General features: G+C 35.1%; 1 protein-coding gene and 1 pseudogene across 2 annotated transcripts in view; both read right to left on the bottom strand.

The window, feature by feature from the left end:
* The window catches only part of LOC107615098 (UDP-glucosyl transferase 73CC6 pseudogene), a 70,245-nt pseudogene that overhangs the window by 24,734 nt on the left and 19,069 nt on the right, over positions 1-26,442 (bottom strand). The gene's annotated exons all lie outside the window — the stretch shown is intronic.
* On the bottom strand, positions 22,346-24,886 carry LOC107615101 (protein FAR1-RELATED SEQUENCE 5-like). The gene is made up of 7 exons (XM_016317215.1): positions 24,867-24,886; positions 24,341-24,784; positions 24,174-24,236; positions 23,776-23,813; positions 23,322-23,721; positions 22,934-23,219; positions 22,346-22,399 (listed from the first exon to the last, which is right to left on the bottom strand). Exons 1-7 carry the CDS (start codon positions 24,884-24,886, stop codon positions 22,346-22,348), a joined length of 1,305 nt encoding a protein of 434 aa, XP_016172701.1.

Genomic DNA, 26,442 nt, shown 5'->3' with positions numbered 1-26,442 from the left:
AAGAATGACCAAATTGTTTAAAGAATTTTTTCTAGTAACCTAATTGTATACACCTGAGATAGTTGGGTAACTAAATTTAGTCCAAAATAAGAAGAAACTTGGTTGAATTCCTAAGGAAGTCTTCCGAAGATGTTCTCCTGATAGAGTTGCATGTTTTGGTGTTACATCTATTCGTCGAGAAGTATCACGATTTCTTGTAGACTTTCTCTGAATTTGGAAACTTTTGTTTATTTCCATAACAATACTTTCCCGTGCAGTACATCCTTGAAACAAAACAATTTTTAGACTTACACAGTGTTTGGCACAAATGAGATGCACGAAAACTGATTTCATGAAATTATATTTTGTTATAAATTTTAATTGTTTGTCATAAAAGGCATGCATACATATAAGTATTACCTTTTAGTTTCATGGATTCATTACTGCCAAATTAATGGCATGAATAACTATATTACTCATTAGACTTATTACCAGGTATGATATCTAGAATCTTATTAGATAAATAAAAAAGAAAGACACATATGGATGTTTACTAATCTCTATCATGTTCTTGCTTAATAATTTTTAGTTTATAGGAAAATATAGACAGATTTTGTGCTTAAAACTTCAATTCTTTTTGTGTAAATATTTTTCTTAAATATAATTGACTTATTTTACATAGACATTAAAGGTCAACTTGCCTGATTGTATTTCAGCAAGAGGTCGTCTAACAACAGAATAATCTTCTTTGAATGTGTGACATTGTGAGGAATTTGTTCTTTGATTCTCTGCAATGCAATGTCCAACACTTTATGTATTTCACACATAATAAGAAAAGGGAAAATATGCAAGTAGAAACTAACAAAAAAAATGTAACATTCGAATAAGAAGAGTATAATGTCATACTCAGATTGAAGCAGTTAATAGTAAAGATAAACAAAAGATATAACCTTCATGTGTTCGGTGATATAATTTTTGCTTCCTCCCAACAGCAATAGCATATCTCTTTTTTCTTGCATGTTTTGCTTTATCTAAATCCATCCCTGGAAATCTTCAGCAAAATTGTTGACATATCTCTGGAAATAAAGCTAAAAAAGGCATTGTATCGATGGAGGCTTAGGTTGTGAAACTAAGCATTGTATGTGTTTCATTTTCCTCTTTTGTAAAGGAAAACTACAAACTATTACAAATGGAGAATCAAAACAGCTGTATGCTTTACGTAAAATCAATGCAGATGTATCAGGTGAATGATCTCTATTAAAAGTTGTGAATTGGAAGTGTTTATTTATGATGCAGGTGTTAAAACAAAAAGCTGTGTGAAAGTCTAAGACAGATAAAAAAAGATTTGTTGTGACCTACTTATCCTTGTTCTTGGTTAGATAGTTGTGTACTCTTTCTATATACGCTACATAGAGAACCAATCTACAACTCAGATTTAAGTTTATTATAAATATTCTTGGGAGTAAAATACTTTCCTGATAATGTTAAAATAGAATCCCACTAAGAGTGACTTGATGTGTGCATTATCTAATAGACTATGCATGTTCTCCATTTGCATTTATATGTACAATTTGTCTTGTACTATTTGTTTATTGTTCCCATATATTGGTTCCGTGAATGTCTAATTTTCTATAATATTGTGCTTTTTTCTTTCTTATCATAGGAAAAAAACTTAGGAATGTGGTTAAAGGCTATGTACTCATGGGAATTTGTGAAAGTGGCATTTGGTGCAAATGCATACGTTATGACTTTTTGTTTTTTCTTCCTTTATTTTATTATTGTGTTTTGTGCTATTTCAATGTTGAAAAATAATCAAGCATAAAATTTGTTTAATGGCTAAATTTAACTAACAGTAATAGTTTGTTAATTTGTTTATTTTGGCCATAACTAAATTTAGGATTTATTTTTTTTTCAAATGTCTTACAAATCCAGGGATAAAATTAGTTCTGTACTGTCTTTCCCAAGAAAACTTTGTTATTTTTTTAAGATTTTCCAGTTATTTCTAATGTTGATGGGATGGGGCTGAATTTTTTTTATGATATTATTTAGTATTGTATAAAGGAAAACTCAGAACGTTTGTTTTCTTCACTTATTTATTTATTTATTGTTAATTTAAGTTTTTTTCTGTCTGTTTTGTTTAAGATATCTTAATGCCACTGGCCTAATGTATTTTATGTAATTCTTTTTCTGTTTTTGTTTTTGTGTTCAAAAAATTATATATCTTACTATTATTGTAACACCCTAATATTCAAATCCTTATGCTCGAGTCATAAGTCAATGATATTACGGTGGTACGACTCTCAGGTGGATTTTTAATATATAAATATAGGTAATTTTGAAAAGAGTATTAATCGAGAAGCCTGAAAAGAGTAGAAATAAAATCGCGAAGACGTATCACTCACGTTTTGACAACAAAAGATAAACCGTGAAGCCGAAAACGATATACGGACAAGGCGTAGAGGAGATTAAGAGATAGATAACAGATAGATATATATAACATAAGTAAATAGCCACTAGTCGCGACCCGCGAAGTTTAGGCCGGCTAGGGTACAGTATGAAAGTAGATGACAACAGTATATCCTAATCTCTCCCAAAGGAAACATAAGAGCCTCTATAGGCAAGTTCCAAAAGAGTTCAATACATAATATAATCTTTTCAAAACATAGGTGGAGAGATTCTAATCAAACACAAAGTAGAGGAAATAAAGATCTTCGCCGTCTCTTAGACGACCCACAACTCACTTCTAAGCACCTGGACCTGTATCTGAAAAACAAGAGATATATACGGAATGAGAACCCCGGGCCCATGGGTTCCCAGTACGGTAAAAGTGCCAAATAAATACAATGCACTGCAATAAAAACTCACCAAGCATCCTAAACTCCTTTTCACCAAGTATCCAGCCTAGATTCTCACTAATCTATAAATAGGCATCTATCGTAAGGGAATACTAAATCTAGATCACATCTCATATGACTCCCAACTCGCTGACTCTCCCACGAATCAGATTTCAGAATCATAAACAAAGCCATCATCAGTCGTGCTGTCTCAGCAATTCTATATCAATATATCATGCCCTCCCTGGAACTAGTGAAACCACATCACTGCGTCTACCCAGGGAGCTCAAATCATCTCACCATCATCATGCAATCGCATCATCAATTCATCTCATCAAGAACAGCCCTCAACCTCCACCGACACCAACATGAGGGGCCTCTCAGTTGTACAAACACAAGCAATACAGGCAAGTAATACACAATTAGGGTACAAGTAGAACAAGTAGCACATAATCAGGCAACTTAGCATATATAATGTAGAAATCCAAAACAAATAGGCAAACCCAAACAATTCAAACATATGCAAATGATGAATGCCTGCCCTATGGCTGATGATATCATCTGTCGGTTATCAAGCCAACCCGACATGTCCGGTAGCTAACCCGGGCACAGTCTCTCTGTTGCGTATTAATATCATTAGAGGGAATATGTGCCCTGTCACCATTAGAGGGTATCTGCGCCCTGTCGCCATTAGAGGGTATCTGCGCCCTGTCGCCATTAGAGGGTATCGGTGCCCTGTCACCCTTACAACCAGAGAGAAAACACAAGCATGCTTACATTCAACATTTTTCATCATTATTCATTTATCATATTCATTAATTTATCATATATGCCTTTATACTCAGCCATAATCCATAATGGCCTTGCCGTAACTCGGCAATAACTCAGCCACCTGGCTCACAGTTCAATCCAGAACTAGCCAATTTATCAACATGGCTCCGCCGTATCCGGCAAGAACTCAGCCATCCGGCTCATGGTCCAATCAAGAACCAACCATTTATCAATAAATATAGCCCTTCGGCTCATGGCATACACGGTACTTCCACCGCCATCCTCCATATCTCATATAATCATATCTGATCATCATTGATCATAACCTTTTCCCTTGCTTCACTCGCAAGTTACCACATCCCCTAGCTCCTTCCTCATTGCTAGGCATACCATAATGATTTGATACATAAGGGGTGAGATCGGAGGCTTAAAAGTATGAGGTTTGGCTTTAAAAACTCAAAAATCAACTTTAGCATGAAAACAGGGCCACGCGTACGCGCACTCCACGCGCACGCGTGGATGGCCAAAAACTCATCGACGCGCAAGCGTCATACGCGCGAACGCGTGGGTTGAAAAATATCCAAACGGCGCGCAAGCGTCAGCCACGCGTACGCGTGGGTGCTCTTGCGCCCAGGCACAAAACTGGCACGACCCTGGCACAACTCTCTGGAAAATAGCTGGGCATTTGGTACAGCGCATCGACGCGCCCGCGCACACCACGCGACGCGTGAATGATGCTTTCTGGAAGAACGGCGCGCACGCGCCAGGTGCGCCTACGCGCGTAGGGTCGTTCTGCTAAAAATTTTCTAAATTAAAAGTTGTAGAATTTACAGATTCAACCCCCAATCTTCCGACGAACATAACTCTCTCATTTTAAATCGTTTTTCACCCGTCCTTCGAACGGCATGGACATCCCGGATCCAATTTCATTTCTAAACAGATTTGGCAGAAAACAGAGATTTGTAGTCCAGGTTATGTCCCATCAAAGTATGCCCCAAAACCATGTTTCCATACAAAACCACAAAGTGCCATTTTCAAAACAAGCCATTTTCAACTCTTTTCAAAATCAATCAAAACATGCCAATTTCAGCCTTTTCTTTGAAATCAATCAAAATATACCAAAATCAACATCAAGCCTCCTCAACTCGCACGTTGACACTTTCTCAAACTCAAACACATTTACATATCATATACTCTTTCTCATGCTAAATTTCAACAACACTATTTCCAATCAACTATCATTATACATAATCAATATCGTACTCACTATCACGTGGCTTTACCCACAAATCAACCTTAATCATTCCTCAAGCATATATCACGACAAACATATCTCTAATGCATCATCATACCATCAAGGCATCAATAATCATAATCACATATATGACCATATAATATATCTCAACCAAAACCAAACATACCTCATCTATATAATTGCAGTCAAATTTACGAAATCCCACACCTCAACTCCTCAAACCTTATTATTCAATAACCAACCCAATCATTCATATATTCATTATCTGAAATTCATCCAATCACTTGTGTCATCATACAATGCACACATCAACTTACCTTTCTCACCTTTTTTCGGCCTCCGGCCCAAAATCCACGGCCTCCGGCCCAATATCATAATTTAAATGCATAAACCACAAATCAATACTCATTACCCAGTACATCAAATTCTCAATACACCAAGCATACAAGGCCACACAATTCTCAACCCAAATCATTAATTCACATTACATACCAACTATGCATATTAGCACCAACTATTTACACAATCCAAACTTAATCCTAGGGGCATCTAGCCTAGGAATTCTCATCACAACACACGGTACTTAAATGAAACTTAAACCGTACCTCTTGTAGCCAAACCAATTGAGCCTCTTCTTTGGAAGTCTTCACCAACCTTAGCTCCAAGCCTCACCAAAGCTCCTCAAGCAATACCAATCTCCCAATTGTGCACCAACATCACCAAATACACTAACATAACCAATATCACATACATACATCAACCTAGGGCTCATAAAAATGACAAGTCACAAGGGTTTGAGCACTTCTTACCTTAGCCCATATGAAGTAGGGATAGAACCCACTTAGAATCCATGTTGGAGTATCCCTAAACACCCAAAATCACAAGATTTCAACACTAATTACCCAAAAACGTGTAACAGTGGGAAATTTCGAAAACTGGACAGAGATGAATAGAATACTCACCACAAAACTTAGATAGAATTGTAGAGGATGAGAAGAGCGACGCGTGGCCGCAAACGGCTCGTCAATCGGAGCTCCATAGCTCAAGTTATGGTGGTTTGAAGATCAAAGAGAGTTAGGTTTTCTCTCTTCTCTTCTCTCTTCCCAATTTCAGCGCCCAGCACCCCTTCTTTAAGGCAAAATGAGCTGAAATGCTCATAACTAATGTTTATATATGTTGGGTCTTGGGCCCACTTAGGCCCGGTTCACTTATTTTTGCCCATTGGCCCAATTTTGGGCCAAAACCTTTAAGATTAGCGCTCTAAATTGCACTTTAAATATTTCTACCTTCCCTAATTATAGTTCCTCATTTATTAATCTTATTTACCCATAATCAATTTCCTCAGTTGTAGTACCAGACAGATCTCAGCCGGTACTGCCGGTCAAAATTCCACTGCGCGCTTTTACGCAGAAAACTATGTTTTCCGACTCGGAAAAATTCACTGAATCCAAATATCATATTTGAATTATCAAATTCCAATTGCTAAATCTTCCAACCATATTCGCTCTTATTTAACTTATTATTTAATTAATTTCGGTTAGATCGGATATTACAATTATTAGTAAAAAAAACCTTCTTATTGATTAAAATAGATGTTGTATTCACGATCTTTTTACTTGTAATTCTCTAATTGATATATTTATACTTATCATTTCTGGTATGTATGAATTCTTTCCCTGAATATTTTATTCATATAAGGTGAAATACTATTTTTATTGACTTATACAAATTAAATTACAGGGAATTTGGTCAACAATAATATTTTTTCTTGAAATATTACTTCAAAAAAAAGCATTCAACTTGATTGACTCATATTTTGTTGAAAAGAATAATACAAATAATTTTGTTTTTTACAATCCTACTCAACTGGGAATAACCCTAGACAAAGTTGGTTAATAAAATTGACTTCAGTCGGATGCCACCATGCTTCACATTGAAGATGGTGTCTTAAATATGCTTCGGAATATTTGAATCTTGATAGTACAATTTCATTAGAAGGTCTTCCTGCAAGTATACTCTCATCCGTTAATGTAATGAGATCTTTGACTATAAATATTCTAGGATTGTCGTATATCTTTACACCTTGTAACTTGAGTCTTCCCTTCCATGAGAAAGTATCATTCATTCTTCGTTCAATGCTCCACAAGGATACATGACAGTTATCTACACTTCCAGGGTAAGAGACGAAACAAACCTTTTCCTGATAAGTTAATATCTTATGACAATGTAATCGAAATTGTACTGGTATAGGCAAAATATTGAATTCTCTCGTTACAATCAAGAAAATTACAATTGACTCTGGTAGTGAGGACTGGTTAGCTGAACAATTGATCCAATACAAATGACCATCAAGTGAGACATATTCAGGACTAATTTTTCCTATAACACCATGACAACCATGCATTCATGTCCATTCTCGAGTTTCGGAAGAATATATCTTATATAGAATATGTTTATCATTTGATGATTTTTTAAAACCATGAAAAATACAATACTGAGTCTCTCTTGGAAGATATACAAAAGCTAAGATATTATTCATTGAGATTATGGAATCAAATTTGTTGTACGTATGAATCTCTTTGGTTTTTCGAGTTAATATATTGAATACCAACAGAAAATGTGTATGTTCATTCGTCTTATATGAAAAACAGATATTACTATTTTCAATCCCAATGATGTTAAAGGTTAGAGACTGGCTTAATATTGGTGGCAAGAATGAATACAATCTATTACCTTTATCTGGGTTGACTCTAATCATCAAATTTTTCTGAGCTGGCCATTGAGAAAAGGAAGCTTGAATTAGAATTGAGCATTGATTCTTTGAATGAAACATATAATGTTGCGATAAGAATTCAAAAGTTGATGGTATTTCATCCACTCTGTTGACAGCAGTCTGCACCTCCCAATAGTAAGAGGATTAGTTCAGCACAAAATATCAATGATTAACTCTTTTGGGAGAGATTTTGTTGCAGTTTTTGGTGGTGTATTGTGTTTATTCATTTTTTGGCAATGTTGAAAATGGGGGTTTTGTAAAGGTTAGAAATTTATAGACATTTGTGGATATAAGTTTCCATCACTGAAGTTAATATTATATATTTATGCTAGTTAGAAGCACGTCATCCATTTGTTTGCTAAATGGAAAAAAGAGTTTGGTTTCCTGATTGTATCAAAAAAAAATGTGTCTTCAAAGCCATTTTTAGTTTTGTCATTGTGTAGTCATTCTTTGAGTATAAAATATTAAGTTTTTTTATAAAGGTCAATGTATTGTTTACTGTGCTGCTAAAGGAATACTATTTCAGATACCGAGATTTGTTTCAGACATGATATATTCTACTGGACTAATTATCGAGACTATAGACTGCCATTTGTGTAGGTTATAGAGAACAAATTCTCCATTTAATACCGAGATTTGTTTCCCGATGAATTAAAAACCTACAAATTGAAGTTTCTATAAGATAAACCATGCTTTTAATAGAAAATCCCAAGAAGGTTATATAGTAACTTGGGGCAGAAAGTTGTCATTATTTATATATTTGATTGGTGCTATATAAATTTTAAGATTGTTTAGTTGTGCACTATTAGAATTTCTAACATTTGGGTCAAATAGCAGAAAATTTAGAGCATCATTTATATTTTGACAATATCTCTCATGAATAACATAAAATATTCTATAGCATTTTTTTAATGGTAGTATTTTCTGCTTACTTTAAAATTTTTATATATTTTTTCACAAAAATATCAATGCTCATTTATTTTCTACGTTAAATAGTATTCCAAATATATTTTGCATTCATGTCATCATAGTCTTTGCATCGCGTGGGTATCTTGCTAGTATAATATAAAAATGACATTAGTTTTGATAATGTAATGCAAAATTTCTTCCTACTCTATTTGTCATTTGAACATTCCTTATAAAAAAATAGGTATTTAAAATGAAGCACTACATAATTTGATATCAGCAACTATAAAAAATAATATCAGATATAATACTTGTAACTAATATAGTTTATTAGGGTATAAGTTTTAACTAATAATTATAGATTGAGTAAAGTAAATTTTTTGGCTTTGAAATTTTTTAAAATTTTAAAAAACATTCCTACATTTTGTATTTTATTCCTATTCCAAAGTTTCCAAAAGTTGCGTATCAATCTTGCGTGTCAACTCCGTTGTTGTATTAAAAAAAATTAAAACAAAAGTTGTTCACGATATGTTCTCAAGTTATCAAAATTTGATATCAGTAATTTTTTAATAAAAAATAATAGATACAATAATACCTGTAACTAATATAATTTATTAGGGTATAAGTTTTTAACTAATAATTATAGATTGAGTAAAGTAAATTTTTTTGCTTTAAATTTTTTTAAAATTTTCAAAACCCTCCCTACATTTTTTTTTTGTTTCCATTCTTTCTTGACAGTTTTCAATTTGTATAAGATATATCCTAATATCTTAATTTTAGAACCAAAATGGGAAAAATTGGTTCTTTTCATTTTTAAAATTTTAAATGAATATAGAAAGAAAACAAAAAAAAAGTTTTGTGGTTAACCTTGTGTATTCTTTATGTACTCTGACCATAATTAATTACCATCAACATTAAACTATCAAAAAAATAATCTAGGTAACTCAATACCTTTAATTGCATATATCTTTTGACTTTAATGCAGATTATAATTATAATCTCCTGAAATGTTTTACATGATTATGTATGTAATTTACACATTATTTCTTTGACTAATGTATCACAATTTTTTTTAAATCTATCTCGTTTTTTTCTACACAAAAAATTTTAATGGTAAACTTAACGACGCTAGTTGTCCAATTGAATCAAGAGTTTCACGTTTATTGTATATTTTTTGTTTATATTTATATTACATAATATCTATAACATTGTCGTACAGTTATTTGCTAATTTAAATAAGAAGACTGGGTTAAAATTGAAGTGGAAATATTTTTTTGTGTAAAAAATAAGTTATAAGTAAATATGTTCATATATTTATGTAAATTAAAAGTAAAAATATGAGTTGTCTATATTGGATCCAGTTAGGTATAACTCAATAGTAAGTTATGATTGGAATATTCTATAATCCACTATTGATATAATCCTACTACAATTTACCATCATACTGCAATAAACATATAAATTTTTGAATTTGAAAGTAATATATAGATTCAAACCCCTTCACAATTTAAGAGCCATTCTAATTGTAAGAAAAAGATGAATACATAATACCCAAGTCATCATTAAAAAAAGGAACATGTTACTATTAATATGAAAGTAGGTTTGGACATATCACATATATTCTCATGAGCAATCTTTCCCGTTCATACTCAGGCTAAACTAATACAAATGCTAACAACTAAGTGACAGCAAGAAAGATTAAAACAAAACATGATAGAAACTAAAAATAGACACTACCAGCACACCAAATATAACAAAGAAGACATCAAAGTTGTAAATTAGGCTGGAAAGAAACTTTCGTTGAACTTGTGGATTGATTTCATTTTCACGAAGCTGTCATATTGGATTCACCGAATTGTTTTTCTTGTGTGATTTGTTTCATTGTACTTGAGAATATGGAAATAAGTGGACTTCATACCATCCATATCCATCATTGGTAGATGCCTTTCCATGATGTGTAAAAAGTTATCATCAACAAATAGTGCAGGTACGTAAGGAACTCCAATACCATTAAACGTATAAAGCTTGCTCCAAATAATATTATCATTGATAGCATTAGCTTGCCAAATGGTAGAGCTATATGACTGATCATCATGATTATTTATAGCCAGGCAAAGCTTATCATTTCGGATCAACAGATTATGGCAATGGGCATAGGCTTCAGTTGGGAGGGAAAATTTATGGAAAATAAATGTTACTACAGAGAATGATACAATACATGGAGGGTCAACATCCTCCTCATGAAGTAAGCAACTTACCCAATAAATAACACCATCAAGGGAAACGTAATCAGGATCCAATCTATCAATGTAGGGTGGACATGTGAGCGACACATTCCAATCCCTGACTAAATTTGTAGACATTGTTAATGTCCATGTAGGACTTTCTGGCTTTTCCTTGAATAGGTGGACAATGACATAATTAACGGACCTGGGATAATAAACAAATGAGAAAAAAAAGCACAATCATCACAATAATATTTTCTAGGATCATTCATGATGCTAGACCTTCTAGTTGTTGGGTTCCAAGTAAGTATAAAGGTTCTTTTTCCCATAGAACAATAACGTATACAAAATATACCATTCTGAACACCAAAAATGTGAAACCATCCCTCTTGTGTTAACAGAAATGGAAATTGGAATGCAGATGTTTGAGCACTCCATGCATTAATTTTCATCATCCAATCTAGGGGAGTAGCCCACCTAGATGAGAATCCAAAATGTGCAAAGAGGGAGCAACCATTGCTTTTCCATCTTGTTCCCATTTCTGTTATTAACTCATAGGAGTTAAGTTTGTTTCTCCAATAGCGGCATGTGGATCGAACATTTAAAAGCGTTCTTGCATCACAATGATAAAATATCCCAAGCATGATCTCGTTAGGAAGGTCTGGCAGGATGACTCTCTTAGGGGGAATGTCACTCATTTTTGAAACTGAGAAGCAAAGCAAAGACAATGAAAGGAAATAGTCTATTGATAGTTATAAGTGTTAGTTAGTTGTTTAGTTTTTGAGTATGAAATAGTAGCTTTTTTAAGGCCATTTTATAGCGAATTTTTTTCACTATTAAGGTATGAAATAAGGAAAATTAAGTTGGCTATTTTCATGCTTGTGAGGACTCACAAATTTTGAATAATCATTTTTTGATAAAATGGTAATTTCTCGAAACTAAATAATGATGGCTAATATACCAGGCTTTATATAGCACATACTTCACATTTGTTTGTACTGTCCTTTAAGATTAGTCATTTCTTTCTAGTCAATTAAATGAGTAAGTCTAGTTTTAGTTTAATAATGACGGCTTATCAATATTTTGCTTCAAAAGGTTACCATTGAATGAAATTGTTTATTTGAGTATATTTTAGATGATCCATAAATGGATATCCAAATTCTGTTTGATTGATGGGGATCATTGCAAAGATTTTAAAGCTAATAAAGTTAGGGGAATGTTTATATTGACATTAACAAATGAATGCCATAAATGCAATTAATCGAGTGCAGAGCTTGTGTAGCAATGGTATATCTTTAAGCGGCATAATCTCTCCCTAGATTTTCCATTAGGGGACTGCTACGTAGCCAAAAAAAAGAGTATAGTATAGATATAGTAGAAACTAAATGCCAGTCTCATGATAAGAGAGTGTACTCCACTTGCTTATCGATAACATACTTATCACCCTTCCTCCTTCTTCATTCCTAGAGTAATTAATTCCATTCCCAAAATTAATTTATGTTTCATCTCAATCAAATCCCTAAAAATCTCTATCAACATTTAATTCAAATAAAATGCAATTTCAATCCAGTGAGTTAACATTTGAAAACACGAAGAAATTACATAGAGTAAGATATCAAGATTTTTCTCCCCAATTTTATTCCATCCACAACCCCAGTAACCAGGAAAACGAAAAGATGCAGAAAGAAGAAACCCAGCAACTTCGTCATCGGAGCATGCCATAGCATTGTATCTGATTCATGTTGGTATGTTATTTAGTTTCATTTTTCCGTTTATTGGCATATGGAGAGTACATTATATGTTGTTGCATGTGGTTGGAGTTGATGTTAAGGATGAAAGTTTTGATTTTTATCTGATTTTCATGGGTTTAGAAAAAGGGAAAAGGGAATAGCTGCAAAAAGATTACGTTTTGGGCATAGGGATGAAGGGAAGGTAGCAGAAAATGGGTGTTTTTTGTTGTTTTCCGGCGCTTCTCTTCTTCAATAACACGCAGATACGCGTTTTCCTCTAATCCCTATTTCTTCCGCACGATTCTGGCACCCAACGGCTTCAACGCAATTCCCAGTTCTCACTTTCACACTCTCAGCTTCACCATATTCGCATTCACTCACGTTTTCCACGGTAAGTAAAACCCTTTTCTCGCTTGCTCGCTCATTTTCTCTTTATAGGCATTGGACTTTGATTATTTGAATGCTTTTCCTGTCTATTGCAACTCACTGAATCTTTTTTGTTCGAACTATTCCGGCCGTTAGAAATGTTACATGATAATGCTTTTGAAAACTATCTTCGTTGTGTTTGTCGTAATGTGACTTCTCTCTTATAGCATTATTAATACTTTTATATGATAATCATTCTTATTTCCCTATCTGGAATCTTTGTTAATTGGGATTGTGGAGTCACTCTGTAATTATGCAATGATATACTCGTTTTGCAATGCGAGTGATATGTTCTGATTATATGTTACAGTATATATTACTCTTGAATCTTGATACTGTGTGTTAAGTTGAGTTTTGTATTTTTTGGTTTTTATTTTGGGAGAAAGTATTTCCTCTTAATTCATTATGGATATGGCAAGACACCATATAAACTTTCTGTCGTAACTCTTCAATGGAATTTGGTGTGTTCTTCATGGATGTTATCCAATATGACAATCTATTTATTAAAAGTCTTTCTATCAGTATTTCAATTCCCCATTTTCTATGAATATTTTTTCTTAAACAACTGAAAAAAATGCTATGAACTTGTTTGGGTGCGTTGTGAGTAAGCATCAAAATCAGCCAATAAGACCAGGCTAAGTCAAACTGTGATAAGTATACATTAATTTTCTGATGTGTTATGGCTCCCTGATTGGTTTAGTATATGTTATGTGGTTTGAGTTGCTATTTTTCATACTTGGTGTTGTGCTTTATTTCAAGTAATTAATAATGTGACAAATATGAAACAGCCATTTCGTTCAATTTGCCTCCATATTTCGAAAGTCTCCACTTGAAAAGCCGAGCATCACATACCGTTGTCTCCGAGTCCTATAGGTATGTTATATAGTTTTATCTCTCTATTAATTGTGTTTCGAATAATTGGCATATTGGGGCTCCATTATCAGTTGTTGCTTGTGGTTGGACTCGTTGTTAATGATGAAATTTTGTTCTTTATCTCACTTTGCTGGGTTTGGGAAAAGGGAAAAACTTGCAAAGATGCCATTTTGGGCTGGAGTGGGAGTACGTTAGGAGTACTTAAAGTTATTGGCAAATAATTTTTTTTTACTTCATGTGAAGAAAAAAATCCTTCTAGATATGGTGCAATTGAGATATTATGCTTTGATTTTTTTAGTGTGAATTGCTTTAATTTTATAAAAGGTTGAGTTGGAATTTTGCATGAAATTTTTTAGTGTGAAGTGCTTTATCTTTATTAGTGTATGTTAAATACTGAACATACATACATATATGACTATTTAATTAATGGTATGTAGTTAAACAAATTAATTCACTGAATTTTGAATAGTTACTTTAGTGAAGTGATAATGACAATTATGGACACATAGTAAGTAATCATGACTTTTATATTGAACTAAGCAAAGTTATTAGCGTATCTATGCTATTGATAAACATGTTGGTATGTTAATTAGTTTCATTTAATTAGTTTCATTCATATAGCGCTTTCGTAAAACCAACTTGGCTTTCCATAGCAAATATTTCATACATATAAATCAAAAATTAAAAATAAATAAAATAGACTTCACTAAATTCCTTGTAAAGTTCCATTCAGTTACCTTTGAGAGAGATATATGCTTTATCTTTTTTTTTGGTATGAAAATGATTGCATTATTGTTTCCTCTTCTTATTACTATTATATATATATATATATATATATATATATATATATATATATATATATATATTTGTTAATGAGTGGCAATTTTAATATATTTGTTTCCTCTTCAACACATAACATGAATAATTGTCACAATTCCACACTTTATTTTAATTTTTCAATGTATAATTTTTATTTTGATAATAACAACAATTCATGGACATGAACATGGTTGTTGCATGTGCTAGTTACTACGTACAAGAGTGACCCAATGCAGAGTCTCTGAGATTTGAAAACACTCAATTCAATGCAACCACTCGTGGCGTTTTTTTCACCCATGTAAATAAAAGAAATCATAAATGAATAATAGCATTGTCTATGGAATTTTCGTACTTGGTATATTAGCATATCTATGCTATTGATAAACATGTTGGTGTAAGGCCCACATCGGTTGGGGAGGAGAACGAAGCATGCCTTATAAGGGTGTGGATACCTCTCCCTAGCATGACGCGTTTTGACGAGTGAGTGTGGGGGGCTTCGGCTAGCATCCCTATCGTCAAAGGCAAAACCGTGAGGCCTTGTGTGCCAAAGCGGACAATATCGTGCTAGCGGGTGGTCTGGGCTGTTACAGATGGTATCAGAGCCAGAACCCGGATCGATGTGCCAGCGAGGGCGCTGGACTCCCTTAGGGGGTGGATTGTAAGGCCCACATCGGTTGGGGAGGGGAATGAAGCATGCCTTATAAGGGTGTGGATACCTCTCCCTAGCATGACGCGTTTTGACGAGTGAGTGTAGGGGGCTTCGGCTAGCATCCCTATCGTCAAAGGCAAAACCGTGAGGCCTTGTGTGCCAAAGCGGATAATATCGTGCTAGCGGGTGGTCTGGGCTGTTACAGAATTGTAAGGTCCCACATCGGTTGGGGAGGGGAACGAAGCATGCCTTATAAGGGTGTGGATACCTCTCCCTAGCATGACGCGTTTTGACGAGTGAGTGTGGGGGGCTTCGGCTAGCATCCCTATCGTCAAAGGCAAAACCGTGAGGCCTTGTGTGCCAAAGCGGACAATATCGTGCTAGCGGGTGGTCTGGGCTGTTACAGATGGTATCAGAGCCAGAACCCGGATCGATATGCCAGCGAGGGCGCTGGACTCCCTTAGGGGGGTGGATTGTAAGGCCCACATCGGTTGGAGAGGGGAACGAAGCATGCCTTATAAGGGTGTGGATACCTCTCCCTAGCATGACGCGTTTTGACGAGTGAGTGTGGGGGGCTTCGGCTAGCATACCTATCGTCAAAGGCAAAACCGTGAGGCCTTGTGTGCCAAAGCAGATAATATCGTGCTAGCGGGTGGTCTGGGCTGTTACAGAATTGTAAGGTCCCACATCGGTTGGGGAGGGGAACGAAGCATGCCTTATAAGGGTGTGGATACCTCTCCCTAGCATGACGCGTTTTGACGAGTGAGTGTGGGGGGCTTCGGCTAGCATCCCTATCGTCAAAGGCAAAACCGTGAGGCCTTGTGTGCCAAAGCGGACAATATCGTGCTAGCGGGTGGTCTGGGCTGTTACAGATGGTATCAGAGCCAGAACCCGGATCGATGTGCCAGCGAGGGCGCTGGACTCCCTTAGGGGGGTGGATTGTAAGGCCCACATCGGTTGGGGAGGGGAACGAAGCATGCCTTATAAGGGTGTGGATACCTCTCCCTAGCATGACGCGTTTTGACGAGTGAGTGTGGGGGGCTTCGGCTAGCATCCCTATCGTCAAAGGCAAAACCGTGAGGCCTTGTGTGCCAAAGCGGACAATATCGTGCTAGCGGGTGGTCTGGGCTGTTACAGTTGGTATGTTAATGATTAATTTAAGTGAGTTATTTGAGTATATATAGCAGTTGTTTGTGAACAGGTGTTCAAAAAACAAGAAGTAGGTATGACTCGTACTAGGAACAAAAAAGAGACACATAAGAATAACAATCCCGAAAGAGGATTGCGGAAAAAAACTGGTGGACCAAAAAAGGTACCTTGAATGATTAGCAGTGAATTAACTGTAAACTTGGGATATTATTTTCTGATAGTAAATGTTAAAGCCGACATTCTCCTTCGTTGTCACTTTGTGCTAATTATGTATGTTTGTGTAGAAAACACTGGTATCTAGGTGCTCGCCATGTTGCGTGGCTTCAGTTATGAAGCAATTAGACTCAGACGTGAGCAGAGAGAAAATAATGGAGGTGCAAAACATGGGACTTGGCTGGCTGCAATATGTGCCTGAATGGGCTGTCAACCAAGATATGATGGTTGCATTAGCATCATCATATAGTTGGGATGAGAAGTCTTTGGTCGTCGGAACAAGAAAAATTTCCATATCGGTTGAATCAATTGCGCGGTGTTTTGGACTACCAAATCATGGTAAGCAATCGTCAAATAAAATAGGGAGAAAAGAAAAAAAATCCACAGTACTTTCGTTGAGTATATGTTTTTGGTTAAATTAGCCATTAAAGATTTGGATTGCATCGACTCAATTTTGTGCTTGGCAGGGAATAGTTTCAAAAGTCCAGAAATAGCAGTAGAGCACCGACTTGTTAACAACTTCATAGGAAAGACACAAGTAGATTTGAAAAGGGATGTTATCACATACTCGATGCAGTCCGATGTCGATAGAATGAACTTCCGGAGACAGTTCATCATGTTGATAGCGAAGTGTTTCTTCTTTCCCTCGCCAAAGGCTACTGTTTCAGACATACATATACGGGCTGCCATTGATGTATCGAACCCAAGGAAAATGTATTGGGCGAGGTACATTTATGATTTTTTAATTGAGGGAGTTCTGAGGTTTCAGGATGTAGGGAAGAAGACAGTGGATGGATGTATGTTCGCATTACTGGTGAGCCGTATATCCCTAACCTTTAATTTGTTGTTTGTTATTTTATAGTATACCTTGTTTATAGCAATTACTATAACTTTCAGATTATATATCTCCATGCTAACAAGCATGGAGATTTAGGAAGATATAATGGGAGAGAACTGTGGATCAGAGACTGGTCGCTTGTTGATCTGAAGAAGAAGGATGAAGAGGAAAGCACATCTCACTCAGTGAGGCATAATATATATATATAATCTTTTAATAGTGATAAGTGTGAAAGATATGTTAATCGGATCACTGCTTTTAATCTCTTACTTAAATAAAACTTATATGTTGTCCACTATAGGGGCTTCTAAATTTAATTGGGAAGATGTCCGGGTTACCGAACAAGCCCAACCATGTATCAAAGAGAGGAAGCATTAGGAAAAAAAGAAAGTCTAATAGAAAGACTCGTAAAGAAGCTACCACGGTAGATGAAAACGAGACCAACATACGGGCTGGTCATGCATCATCTGTTGAATTTGATCAACAACCTTCCAAAAAAAGGCAATTCCATGATTTTTTAGTTTTGTTATAAACTTTTATTGCTCTAACCTGCGTTTTTTTAATATTATTATAGTATAAAAATCTTTTACCATGTATAGAGTAATTAATTATTTATCTAATTTTAGAAGTGTGATGTTGATGCTGTAGCTAGTAAATCTATCTTTTAAAAACTGTTGAAGATACTTATTTTGAGCATGGCAATAGACCTTACACATGTAAATACATCTTCTTGTGTTTTAGCATTCATTCCATAATATAATAAATTTGATGACTTTGTGTCCTCTCCCGTTAAGTAATGCCAATACTAGTTACTTTAAATAGTATTTTGAAGAGCTAATTCTTGCCTTATTAGTTTGGGTGTTATGTATATTTGACACCTGATGTTATCCATGTGGCCTTACGGATGTTAACGGATGTTATTGTCCATTCTATACTATACTTGGGTGTACTAGATTTACTTGGTCGTATTATATTTATGCTAAGTGACCTTTTTAATTATCACTTATAGTTGTTCATCTTCCAATTTATGTAAACAGAAAATGTAGCCAAGGTTCACAACACGGAAGCATTGGAGGGGATAAAGTGTGTATGAACAAGACATGTATGGAAACGCCTACAGGGGAGGAGACAGTGGCCGACATGCCTATGGTAATTGCAACAGATGATAATGTTAAGGACGAGCCTTCAAAGGAAAGGCAAGTTACTGAATTTTCAGTTATCGCATGGAGTTTTAATGCTTTAACCTACCTCATTATAATAGTATACTAGTATAATTTTTTTTCTAATTTTGGGAAACTGCGTTGACATAATTTATCATTACATTTGTTTGCATATAAAATTTTACCATCTCTAAAGTAATTTTAATATATTTTACCTACGTATAATATTGTGCTTATTTGAGAAGGATGGCAACAGTAGGGGCTGTAACTGGTATATTTATCTTGAATAGGAGTTTGAATAGCTAATATTTTATCATTTCATTTCGGATGTTATGCATGCCTCATACCAGATGTTATCTGTCTGTCATTATGGCTGCTAACTTGTTGGCATTGTGGATGTTACTATTCATTCTTTACTTTATTATGCACGAATAAGCTTTGGGTAAACTTTAGAATTAACATCATTTATGCATTTAAGCATACTAGATTGACTTGATTACATCAGATTTGTATCATGTGTCTTTTGTTATTATCATTTATAGGTGCTCAACTTCTAATTTATTTAAGAGTCCAAAAACAGGTCCATTAGGGGGAATACTGTGAGTATGAGGAAGACATGTGCTGAAATGCCCAAAGAGGATGAGACAATGCCTGACACACCTGTTGGAAACGGAACAGATGATAATGTCGATGAAGGACCTGCAAAGCAAAGGCAAGTTAGATGAATTTAACAATAATACAAATTATTGAAAATTATATTAGGTGCATGAATCTTTTACCTCTGACTCTTTCCTTCTTATAAGGTGGAATGTTTAATCAATAATAGATGTTATCCATATAATCTTATACTGGTTACACAACTTTCTTTATTTTAGTTTTGGCTCAAAAAAGAGCACTTAATTGTTAAGGGCACTCGGTTAAGAGCACTTAATTGTTAATGACTGTGCAGGGAACCCGGAGAACTTGCAATGGTAGTATGTTGCACCAGAGGACCCACCTCAAGTTGACTTTCCAATCCCGTCATTCTCGCTTGGCATCACTCAGTTGCACATACCGGACTCACCGCCCGGATCTCCGATAACAAATGATCGAAACGCGACTCCGGAACCTGAAGCACCAGAAAACATAAGAAAAACAAAAGCTGTGGTGGACACACTAATGCCATCTGGGGGTGCTGCAAGGCCTACGGGTGATGACATGTACAAGATATACAAGTGGGTGACAGATCGGAGGGGTGCAAAGAATCTCACGCTCGCGTGGATTCGCAATGGGAGTGATGATGTTCAGCTGCAGCGAGCGGACCTTCAATCATTGGGATGGCGTAGAAGAGTAAGCGATACGATAAGAGCAAACAAAAAAAACTATAATCAATTGCTGTGTATGTGTTCTGCATTAAAGTGTCATGAAATGTAATACGTTTACTCTATCCAGGTGGTTGATTACTGTTGTGCCATGTTCAATGCTTCGAGCAACGCAAGGTTTTGCACGAATTTTTACTGTATTCCACCGAGACTAATGGTTAGTGCAATCTGTCCTTACCCACTTAATATTAATTAATACCATAATTGCCTCAGTGAAGGGTACTCTAAATTATTACGTTAGGTGTATAACTAATGCAAAATGGGTTTACAGGCCATAATATTGACTGATGATAACATTGAACGATGTGCCGGGACGAACACTGATTTTGTCCCTATTCTTAGCAGCTTCATGGGCCGCGGGCAGCACTGGTTCGATGTAGGGAAGGCGAAAAAGTTGATTATGTTAGTAATTTACGTACTTACTTATCCACACACAAAATCTATTTTTTTATTACAATATGAAAAAAAATAACTATATGCTAACATGCTTTATTCAACGATGAAGTGGTTTGTTCCAGTGTGTCGAGATGATCACTGGTGGCTATATGTACTCCACCGGAAGACTGATAACCTATGGGTGTTAGACTCCATGCACAGTGGCCCACACTCGGAGCACCGAGAGAAAATAGATAAATATTTTGTAAGTGAGAATAGATTTGATGATGCATATTTTTTCGGGTGTTAGGTGTGGCCTTCATTGTTTTTTTTTTCTTTTTTATATTTTCCTCCCTAATTTTTTCTGTCTGGCTTGTCGAAGGGCTTTCTTCTCCAAGAGTTGGCAGCAACTGTAGACCCGATTATAGTATTCACAGCCGAGGGCTATGAGTGTTGCTATGAAACAAGGCTCCAAAAACAGCCAAATGGGTAAGTCTCGAGATGAAAATGAAGAAAGGTTTAAAAAATCAACCCACACAAATTTTAATAGGTTGGCACAACTTTTTGTCATTTGTGTTGCATAGGTGGGACTGTGGCATATATGTCATTAAATGGATGGAAATGTGGGATCCAAAGAGCTTGGCAGAGGATGAATTGAACATGCCTATTTGGAATACGGTTAGTGAAGTCCAAAATATATACTGATGCTTATTTGCGTATTTAATAATTGATAAATAACTCTTCTTGGATGAATTCTACTTATGTTGGCTGGATTTATAGTTGCGTCTTTAGAGTGTTCTATACCAAACACAAATACATCTGTTTGTGACCACAGGCCTAGCTGCAACAAATTCGGAAAGAAATTGTAACTGACATTCTAATTTGCAAAGACAACATCTCTAGGAGTGAGATAGATGGTGTACTCAATGTACCATGTCGTCATGTGGAAGATAGGGAAAAGAAGAAAAATCTTGAAGATCCTTGGATGAACCCACGGACAAGATCACTGGTTCGAAGGGCAGAACGGGCCAAGAAAGCTAAACAGAACTATAAGCCATAAATTGAGATTGGAGTTGGTCGGTGTGTGGTTTTTGTTAATTTGTTTTCAAAATTTAATGGATGTTATCATTGAATACAGATGGATGTTATCGGATATAAACTAAAACCGGGTGCATCTTTATTAAAGGATTACCTATATTGGACAGCAGGGTAAATATATACACAAACAATTAATTAGGACTAGAGTTGCTGTGTGTATTTACGGTTGATATGGTTGCAGGATTTATGTGATTTTTATCATGAAATATTTGCGAATGGATTTGGATTTGGACTGAACAAAAAAAAAAGAGGATTCAATATCCCAGTTAATAATTATGTAATAAAAAAATTATTTTGAAATTGTTAGATTATTTTTTTATACGTGTTTGGCTTTTTTTTGCTCAAATCGAGATCACGTTGATTGAAGTTTGAACTTTCTTTCGAATATCTGCTAAAAATTTATGGACTTTACAATTATCCATGCTTAACAGCCAGCTAATAATATGTATGCCCAAGCAATAAATGCTCGATCATGGTTGTTATTCTAATAAATTAACGGATGTTATTGGAGGTAAATAAAATACATGTCTGGATATGCCTTTTTGATGTCTAATTTTTTAAATAATGAAAAAAAGACCTTATTGTGTACGGATACTTTTGATATTCAATTTTAAAATTCATGTATTACACCACATTATCATAATGATCAAATTATCAACTAAACATTTATTAAGATAAAATATTAGTAACAAATAATAACGGTAAGAAAGAGTAAAAGAATAAAAAAGTTGTAATTTAATTGCCCAAGTCTGTTATTGTATTTTGTTTAATAATGGTAGATGAAGCTGTAGCAAGGTAAAATAAAAGTTGAGTATATTAAAATACATAAAATAAACCCAATAAACCACCAAAATCATGATAATGTAAAATAACATTGAAGCATGGGCAAAGTACAAAGTAGTTGCTAAACTCTAATGCTTATGATTTGTAGTGTTGTTAAACTTCGAATCCTTCAAAAATGCTTCCTGTGGAAAAAAAATTTAAAAACAAAACAAAAGAGGAAACAATAAGTAAATGGATATGACATGAATGCTACGAAAAATACACTAGGTACACATACACAATTGTTCAGCGTTATGGAATGAATTCAATAGTGATATGAAGGAGCCAGAATGCGTAGCCAAATTCTCTGTCATTTCTGAACAAGCCCATTGCGTATCTTTGTAAGAAGATGCCACATTGGTAGGAGATGGTTGTGCATTACCATTAGGTCCTTTAACACACAAATCATATTGAAAAATAACATCATCACTTATCATCCATTCAACCCACTTAAAATAAACAAATGACGTGAAAAATGGGGTAGATCTCATTTTTACCTTGTTGTGATTGCGAGTGTTCTTGTGTTTGCGTGTCCTCTTTTTAATAGATTTTTCTAGATCTGCCCCAAGTCTGGTGGACGTTGGACGACCTCGCGTAGGAACACGACGTGGGCCATGTAGCTCATCCATACTAACGGGACACTCATCACGCGTATGTGAGTAAACCGCACTTGGTACATGTGCAGCTTGATGCTCGGATTCCTTGTGTTCTTTGAGCTTCTGCCGAGCACTGTCCATGGCATCACGCAATATAGCAGCAACCTCCGGAGTAGCCACGAAATCCTGAGCAACGTTGTAAAAATCAGAACACAATTCCCTAAAAATGGTCATGCTTTCATCAGAACGGTCCATGTCAATGCTACTCATGATGTATGTGTGTCTCCGACTAACATTCTTACTCCATCGGGATAGAATGTATTGTGAGGACACTGCTATCACACGAAAATGTAGGAGAACAACAAGACTGTGGCATCATAGAATACCATTCGATTGGAACATAAAGCAATCACATTGAACGTCTGATGACTGCAAGCAATACACGACTTGGTATCTGCTATACACTGACATGTCAAACACCATCTTTTGTTGGTCAACTTCACAAACTTTACTTGTGCCATGATGGTTGACTGAGGAGATGTCACAATCGGCCTTTTTGATAAATTGATCCTGAACGTCTCGAAACATGGAGTTTGTATATTCTCTCTGGAATCGCTTCTCTATTGGTGAGCTAGAAACACAAGGGATAATACCCCTTAAATCAGCAGCGTCACACTCAAGCTCCTTTTGCTCCTTGTCTATAACACAGTTTTGGTATTGGCGAACAAATTGCAACAAAGAGCTCTTACTGTTTAAGTACTTATCGAAAACTGAATGTATGCTCTCACTATGCTGTGTGCTCCTCATGCCAGCCCAGAATTCGTCCTTGAAAAATACTGGCACCCACATGTGTCGGTCAGCAAACATATCTGCAAATGAATAGGAAATAAAATACAAAAAAAAAACAAATAGCATAAGTTAACCCATAAGTGCAATATCCATATTGACTATAAAATAACATCTATAAAAAAGCCACACATAGGCAGCAAAGAATCGGAAGATTATACTACCATTTAGCCACCTAGAATTATGGAGGTCATACTCTTCAATGAAATCATGCCAATCTCTCTCAAATGAGTCCTTAGATTTGGATTCAAACACAATCCTCTTCATGCATGTGATAAGCTGATCGAAACGACAGTAACCTACCAGCTTGTTTGGTATCTTGTTTAGGATATGCCATATACACCATCTATGGCGTGTGTGTGGTAATGTGGTCTCTAATGCAGAACGCATCTGCAGCGACTGATCTATTATAACACATATGGGGGCCTTACCCATGCACTTCAACTAAGTATGAAAAAGCCATTCGAATACGCACCCAAGAAGCGTAAACATCCCATGGTGGTTGACACCTACGAAAGACCCAAATGGCATGTCATACCTAAACAATGGAAATATAAAAACATGTAATGTAGGTGGAAACTACAAATGCCTTTCATGGAAAAAAGTCTAATTAAGTCCAACAGAAAAATAATAATTTCGTACCTATTAGTCTTGTAAGTAGTGTCAACCGTCACAACATCACCAAAATATTCCCATGCAGCTCTACACCAAGCATCGGCCCAAAATACATTTCTAATGCTATGGTTTTCGTCCATATCTATTTCAAAGAAAAAGTTCGGATTGAGCTCCTTCATCCGTGAGAAGTGCTTAAGTAACTCTTTTGGATCTGTCTCATCCCCGGAAATGCGTAAGTGACGACTAATGTAATTTCTAACATCCTTCTCTGTAAAGGTGAGATTGGCAGGGCCACCGACGGCATTGGCTAGTGCCTGGTATGTCTTACTCGGTCTAATGCCAGCTTGGTCATTTTGTTGTATCAGGTCCTTCACATGCATCCTTAGCTGACGGTTTGCTGAGAACATTCCAGATAGCTTCGGATTAAGCGGGTGTGAATGGGATACTCTACTCAAGAAATTCTCCACTGCCCTGTCATTTTATCTAATGCCAAATAGCAACGGGCTTTGCAGTTTGTTGAGGCCACCATTTTCCTTCTCTTGGGTGCCTTTACACGGAAAGTGCGGTATCCATCTCTGTTACAATGCAAAGCCTGATTAACAACCACCCTCTGATCATTTCTAGTCTCCCAGCCGGTGGTTCTTATTTTGAAGACAAATCCAGTCCTAGCTGCATATCAGTAATAATATGCACGCGCATCTTCTAATGTGCCGAAGCACATTCCTTCCTCGGGATCTAGCTCCTCCTCACCAATGGCTTGGTTTATGACCTGGAAAAAAACAAAGAAAGAAAAAAAACAAATGAAACTCTACCCAATAGTTAACTATACAAAAGTGGCTAATTTCACTATCCAGTATAACAAATAAAACACAATACTATAATTTTAGGTGCTAATTTCGTTTTATTATGTATGTTAACGTGGATGTTAACTTCATGTAATTATTTTTTTATTTACATATATATTTTATTTTTTTATTTACAATCTCTATTGTATTTTAAGTAATTTAGAATTAAATATTATAAAAAAATTATTGGTCATCAAAATACTTATTTCTATGATTTATCTCTCATTTAACTTAAAACACAGACAAGAGGATGAAAACACCCATGTCCTAACGTTTCTTTTCCAGAACAGGCGCAATGGTTGCTTATATGTTCCAATAATAATAATAATAATAATCAAAGGCATATAGTAGGCACCATAGCTCCTATTTCTCTAGATTTTGTTTTAAAATCTTTCAAATAAATTTTCTCTGAAAGGCATTTTATTTTAAACAGTTAGATTATAGAATAAGTCCAAAGTTGTTTATCAATATTTTTTTTAACTTGAATTTTGATTTAAAAAATTATGTTATAATTCTTTAGCAAAATTAAATCTAAAATTTAAAATTTGAGAATCGAATAAAATTTAAATTAATTAGAATATCAATGAATGCTATGTGTACGAAAAACGTGATGATATATGATAGTCTTGGTTATATTGTTTGTGATGATGCTAAAAGAGAAAATTATTAATAATGGTATGTACTATACATTGTCATCACGTCAAATATTTTTTTACATTAATAATATTTTATCTGCATAAATTTAAATATAAAAAAATAATTGAAAAAATGAAAGAAGACCGATTTAATGAAATACTTATTATAGATTAGTTATTAAGAGTGGGCTAATGGAAAGAAATTTGAGTAGGTATATGAAGTTTTGGTATAACCAATAGAACCCATCTGTCCAGTTTATATATAAAGTACAAACTTGCACGGTTCTATTTAAAAAGTAAAAAATTCAGTTTATTTATAACGATTTATTTTTGTTTGTGATGATGCTAAAGTGAAGGGGGATATATATATAACATGAGTGATCATGTATCATTTGTCGGTGCCAAATTTATTTTTTCTTTTACATAAGTAGCAAATAAATCATGATCAAGAATGTTACGTATATAACTAAAATGTTAAAAAATACACAAAAAAATAATCCGAGTTATTATCATACCTCATCAGAGCTAGTGTAGTTTTCCATATTTTCAGAACTTGATTGACTGGCAACAATTTCATTAGGTGAGTCCGTCTGTTGTTCAAATTCTTCAGCACCTTCTGCCATAGGTACTGTATTAAGGTCGAAATCAA

Source organism: Arachis ipaensis, chromosome B9, assembly GCF_059453495.1.
Source record: "Arachis ipaensis isolate K30076 ecotype BB chromosome B9, ASM5945349v1, whole genome shotgun sequence".
In the NCBI taxonomy this organism is placed as follows: domain Eukaryota; kingdom Viridiplantae; phylum Streptophyta; class Magnoliopsida; order Fabales; family Fabaceae; genus Arachis; species Arachis ipaensis.
This window is presented reverse-complemented; position numbering and strand designations above follow the sequence as displayed.

Coding starts and splice junctions, on each gene's coding strand:
- LOC107615101 (XM_016317215.1), bottom strand. CDS start 24,886: ATGGATACCGCACTTTCCGT. Junction 24,237..24,340: donor ACTACTTACAAGACTAATAG/GTACGAAATTAT, acceptor TCCATTGTTTAG/GTATGACATGCCATTTGGGT. Junction 23,220..23,321: donor CAAAAGATGGTGTTTGACAT/GTCAGTGTATAG, acceptor ATGATGCCACAG/TCTTGTTGTTCTCCTACATT.